This window comes from Sceloporus undulatus, chromosome 7, assembly GCF_019175285.1.
Source record: "Sceloporus undulatus isolate JIND9_A2432 ecotype Alabama chromosome 7, SceUnd_v1.1, whole genome shotgun sequence".
In the NCBI taxonomy this organism is placed as follows: domain Eukaryota; kingdom Metazoa; phylum Chordata; class Lepidosauria; order Squamata; family Phrynosomatidae; genus Sceloporus; species Sceloporus undulatus.
In genome coordinates this window covers 50085780-50091840 of record NC_056528.1, presented here as the reverse complement: position 1 = coordinate 50091840, position 6061 = coordinate 50085780, and the positions used below count along the sequence as shown (strand labels likewise).

General features: G+C 45.9%; 1 protein-coding gene across 1 annotated transcript in view; it reads left to right on the top strand.

Annotated features, from left to right (window-relative positions):
* The first annotated feature begins 494 nt into the window (after window positions 1-494).
* The window catches only part of ABCB7 (ATP binding cassette subfamily B member 7), a 48161-nt gene continuing 42594 nt past the window's right edge, over window positions 495-6061 (top strand). The window contains exon 1 of the mRNA XM_042478748.1: window positions 495-790. Within this exon, the coding sequence (XP_042334682.1) occupies window positions 563-790 (228 nt within the window). The 5' untranslated portion in view covers window positions 495-562. The remainder of the gene's footprint in view (window positions 791-6061) is intronic.

Sequence of the window (6061 nt, the reverse complement as noted above, 5' to 3'; positions counted from 1 at the left end):
GATAAGGTCTCCCATTGGCCGGCTTCCGCTGCCACTCAAGGCCCCGGCCAATGAGAGGCCTCAATAGTCGCCGTTGAGCCCGCCCCCTTCTTTCAATTTCTGCTCTGAAACTTTACCTCAGTGAGCTATAGAAGCTCCGCACAGAGATCAGCGCCAGAGGCACAAAGTAAAGTATATAAAGTCTTCATGAATTCTAATATTAGAATGGCTCTTTTTAGAACGTCTCCTCTCACAGGGAACCATGGGAGTTGTAGTTCTAAAGATCAGCGCCCCAGGTAGAGCGCTCAGCAGGGGCGCCTAAGAAAAAAACTACACCTCCCGCGATCCTTTGCGGAGGGAAGCTATCACTGTACGCTGTGATTAAAGTGGCATTCTCTTTTCACCAAAGAGTGATGACACTATTGTTGTTTCCTTTTCCTCCAAAGGCAGGCGTGGAAAGCGTGTGCTCTGTTTACCGCTGACGTCACACTTCCGGTCTTTCGCCGGGCCGCTTCCGGCGCCGCTCTACGCTCCGCCTCTGTGGCAGTCCTCCCGGAAGCCCTGCTGCTTCTCCTTCCCCAACATGGCGGCGCTGAGGGCTTCGGAGGCGGCCCGGCGGGTCAAGCGGGCGGCGGTTCTCCTTCTCCCTGGGTTCCCTCCTGGTCCCGGGAGGCTCCTGGGCTCTTCTTCCCGGTGGAGGCCGGCGGCAGCGGCGGCGGCAGCGAGTGGGGCGGCCCGGGCCCACGCTTGGAAGAGGGGCCGCGCGCCCCCCGAAGAGGAAGAGGAGAAGAATGAAGAGGCCTCTCCTCAGGTGAGGAGGAGGAGGAGGAGGAGGAAGGCCCGAAATGGCGGTCTCCGGGGCCCTGGTTGGCTCACTGGGGGACTTTGGTCAAGTCACACTCTCTCAGCCCCTCTTTGGCCATAGGGACCCCATTGGGGACCTTGGTCACCTGACACTCTCTCAGCCTCATCTTGGACATAGAGACCCCACTGGGCACTTACTAAGTCACTTAGGACGAGTCACACTCTCTCAGCCTCACTTCGGCTACTATAGTAGCCCCCCGGGGAACATTGGGTAAGTCACACTCCCTCAGCCTCACTCTAAGCATAGGAAGCTATTGGGGGACCTTGGGTGAGTCACACTCTCTCAGCCTCAACTTGACCATGGAAACCCATTGGGGGCACTTTGGCCAATCACACTCCCTTGGCCATGAATATGCATTGAGGGACTTTGACTGAGTCACACTCTCTCAGCCTTACCCAAGCCAGGGGACCCCCACAAGGGCACTTTGGGCTAGTCACACTCTCTCAGCCTCACCTTGGCCATGGAAAGCCATTGGAGACACACACACACTCAGCCTCAGGGACTGGGGGGAAACTCCTCTGTACCAAACCCCATGATTGGTTTGCCTTGTTGTTGTGTGCCTTCAAGTTGTTTCCAAGCCACGGCGGCCCTGTTATGGTGGTTCCTTGGTATGTTTCTTCAGAGGAGGGTTGCCCTTGCCATCCTGTGAGGCTGAGAGAGTGTGACTTGGCCAGGGTCACCCAGTGGGTTTAAATGGCTGAGCCGCTATTCGAACCCTGGTCCGCAGCTGTTTGTGGAACGGCCCAGTTCAGGGGATGCTGTTGAGAGAGAAACTGGCTCTCTCTCTCTCTCTCTCTCTCTCTCTCTCTCTCAGAGTATAAAACCTGAGGCCCTCCAGATGTTGTTGTTGTTGTTATATTTATTTGCATCCCACACTTTCCCCAGAACTGGGGCTCAGGGCAGCTTCACAATAGTAAAAGAACAATACAATGGAATGATGCTGGATTGTCGCTCCCATCAGCCCTGGCCAATGTGGGCAAACGCTGGTGTTGTGGGACCAATGTCAGGACCCCGTTTTAGTGTCTTTTGCTCAAAGATCAAAGGCAAGACAAAGGATCAGCCCAAAGCACCCAGTTTTATTGTATATGGACTTAGAGGGAGCTTTAGGATAAGCAACTGCAACTCAGTGTAAGGACAAGCGGACCTACATAGCTTTGGCCACAAACTTGGTAGACTTTCCCCCAAACCTTTAGCTGACCAACGCCTTTAATGTTCGCTGTGTCCCACTTGATACAATGTATGTGTCTGTCATAAGGTTTGTATAGAGTTTTTGATATAATTTGAATGTGTAATGCTTGTAACTTTTTAACGTTGTTTAATTGCTTTTTAAAACCGTGTCTACTGTACATTTTAATGCTTTTGCATTGCTTTTAACTTGTACTGTTTTCAATTTGTTGCTAGCTGCTTCGATTCCTGATATCTGGAGAAAGGTGGAATATAAACGATGATGATGATGATGATGATGATGATGATGATGATGTCAGGGCTGGGGAGTACTGGTGATTTTGGGGTTACTCCTACTCCTGTAAAAACCTCTTACTCCTTATTCCTACTCTGCAGCCCTGCGGGAAAACCCCAGTTTCTTTGCAAAGCTGGCATGTGTGTGTTTGTGTGGCAGTGTCTCTTCGCCCCCAGTACAATATAATAACATTGTTTTTGGATGTTTGCATCTACAATACAATAACAGGAATAAGGAGTAACAAATACATTTTGTTATTCCTTATTCCTACTCCTATAAAAACCTCTTACTCCTACTCCCCAGCCCTGGATGTTGTTGTGTGTCTTCAGCACACAAAAAGCTAAGCACAGAGGCTCAAGAGGGGCACATTTCCTGTCAAGCAGTGGCCCCCAAACTGTGCTCTTTAAGGGATTTGGGACTTCTGCTCCCAGAATCCCAGGCTATTGGCCGACGTGGCTGAGGCTTCTAGAAGCTGAAGTCCCAAATCCCTTGAAGGTTTGGGAGCCACTGCTTGACAGGAAATGTGCCCCTCTTGAGCCTCTGTGTTTAGCTTTTTGTGTGCTGAAAACACACAACATACTGTAAAGTGTGGCAGGGTTAAGCCATTAACTGTAATTCCAGCAAGCTGTTTGCTTCCCCCCTTCACCTCCTTGCAGCAGGAGACATTGCAACATGGACCGATTAGGTTGAAGCCCTTAGTTTTGTCTTGACTCGGGAATGCTGCCTCATCCTCGCTCTGTCTGGACATTGACTGCCCCAGCCTTCAATGGAAAATGACCCTGTGGGACTTCATTACTTGAACATGTGCCTCTTCCTAGATATGCCTCAAGAGGTCTTCTCTTCCACCAGTGGGATCAGTACATTGACCAAGTGACATGAGAGCAGGGCCTTCCCTGTTGTGGCACCACATTTGAGGAATGCCCTCCTTTTGGAGGATCAGTCGGTGCCAGCATTGGCTCCATTCCAGCACCAAGTTAAAAGCTTGGCTTTTTCTTCAAAACCTTTGGGGCACAATTGAGTTCTTCAAAAGCAGAGTTTAAACCATTTAAGTTGTTTTCGTTTGTTAGAATGATTTTTATCGTTCAACATTTTAAATTGGTTTTAAAATGCTTCGTTTGATTTTACTCCTTTCAGTTCACTGGCAAGCAGAAACGTTTTTATTTAAGCAAGCTTTTAAATCAGGATAGCTGGTTTTATATACAGTATGGGGCATGTGTTTTAGTGTTGTTTTTAACTTTGCGTGTTTTTAATGTTCACTTTATATCTATAATGTTTTAAATAGACGATTTTAAATGTTTTTTTTTTTTTTTTTTACATTTTCCCTGTGAAGTTTCTTAGATGTTTTTCTCTTGCAAGCCGCCTTGGGTCCCTTCCGGGGAGAAAGGCGGCCTGGAAATTAACTTAATGAATAGATTATATGGCACCCTGAGATCCCATGATACAGGTTGGGGTATAAAAACAGTATAATAACTAAACAAATAAATCTGTGTACACTCTATCTAAATAGAGCAACAACTGTTCTTGTTATTTGTTGTCACATTGACATTGATCTATAGAGTCACAGTGTTATCAGCAGTCTTGCAAGCTCAGGGCTGGGGTTCCCTTGGTTGAATCTATCCATCTGTTCAGCAGTCTTCCCCTTTACAGTATCTACTGCCTCCCAATTTACTAAGCATTATCATATTTTCTAATGATATTGCTGTCTTCTCCTGAAACGTCCAAAGTGTGACAGCCTCCGTTTATAGTCGTTTGGGCTTCTAGAGAGGGTTCAGGCTTGATTTCCTCTCAGAGTCATTCTTTGTCTTTCTAACATTCCATGATAGCCATAGCCCTGTCCTCCAGCGCTAAATTTCAGATGAAGAACAGTCATTTAGAAGTCATTGGAGTGTGGACAGTCCAGAGATTTATGGCATCAAAACATCTTATTGGAACTGTACATAATCCTGAGAACCTAATTGTGTTTACAGTATTTTAATGATCAAGTATTATTCCCCTTTGAGGCATTGTAGCACAGAAGTGAGAATAGATCACTACTGAATATAGGTTTCTTATGTTGATAAGGGACCTGGTTGTTAATTCATTCTGTTAAATGAAATTTATGTCATCTTCTAGGATATCATTTGTTCTGAGAAGAACATTAAAGCAGTACAAGGATGGATGAAGCGTCTGTAATTTACTTCTACTTATTGGCCACAGCCCATTGCAGTCCTAAGCGTGTTCAAGCACATTTGGCTCCTTTGAAACCAGTGCGCCTAATTGGTGGTTACCACGGGCAGTGCTTCTGAAACAAGGCCAAATCTTGGTTTTCACAAAGAGGTGGAAACCCTTCATGGCTAAACAAAAATGATGACAGTCCAAATATTATTTCCCTCCCTTATCCAGTGTACTTGTGCTGCCTCCTGAATTTGTCATTTTAAATTTTGTGGGGGGTATTGTGGCAAAACTGGTGGTTGCCTGGGAATGCAAGTGTTCCTTTGTAAGTCTTGCCAGGAAGACTGGTGGAGTCCTTATGTAGTTCAGTGATGATAGCAATAGGGGTATAGTCTGAGGAGTGACCGATAGGCTAATGCTGAGGCTATGTGTTCCTTGATAAGCAAGCTGCCACCTTCTGCAGATCCTTCTAATGACACTTAGGACTAGAGATAACACACTTCAGAGAGTGAATTCTTTTCTTTGAAGATTAGTACATTGTAAAGTGACTAGTATTCTTAGGACAACTATGTATGTATGTGTGTGTGTGTACAGTATATACACACATAAACATATACTGTATATTTTTAAATTAAGAGCTGCATTGAGGCCTATTTTTGTCTAGCATCCTGTCTCCGACACACTAGTCAGGCTTAGGCATTATGGGGATTGCTCAGGAACAAGAAGGACGATACAGTTAGCTTGGGTGAGAATAAGTGAGTTCACACACTCCTTTCTCTCCCCCCCCCCCCCCCCCTTTTTCCTAGTTTCCAAAACCATCTCCTGTGAAGTCTAAACTAGGCAACTATAGTTAAAAGCGCTGCTTGCAGGCAAGATTTGTAAACCAAGGAGTATATCTTGCTCAAAGAGACTCGAAACATTATTAAAAAATTATATCAGGCACATTCTTTGAATCCTAGCTAATGGCTGCAGCCCAGACATAGCTCCTGCAAAGAGAGGGGGGGGGGGGTGTTTTACAGAGCTCTCCTCTTTGTTAAACATGCATTTCGCAAATGTCCATGCTTTCTAAATTGCTCACCAGACATTTCCGTAAACTAGGCCTCCTGGTCTGTGTGCTTTGTTGGCCTTGCTTCCCTTGAAGGTAACATTACATTTTTCCCTGATTGATGTAAAGACAATGGGCTGGGGTTATTTGTTTGCTTACTTTTTAAAAAGGACTAGGACCTGCCTGTTTTCAAAGCTATATGCATTACCTGACTCAGTTGTTAAAGGTGGTTGCTTGATCTGCAGAATGAATTGCAAAATGGCTTAGATGCTGCAGCACCATCCACTGTCCCTCCTGCTTACTAATACACAACAGGGAATCTTTTGGTGGTTCTGTTAACCATGCCCATTTTTCAGGACCAGAATTGGACACCATACCATTCCCCTCCTTTTGGCCTCTTTTGACACTCTGTACAGTCACCCGAAAGTCCCAAGGACAGAAAACGGAGACATTTATTCTGTCTCCTCTAGCTCTCCATAGCGTCAAACAGACAGAAAGCACTCGTTCCCATAAAAGGTATTGAGAAAATGACAACCAGTCCAGGGACTGCAATGATCAGGTA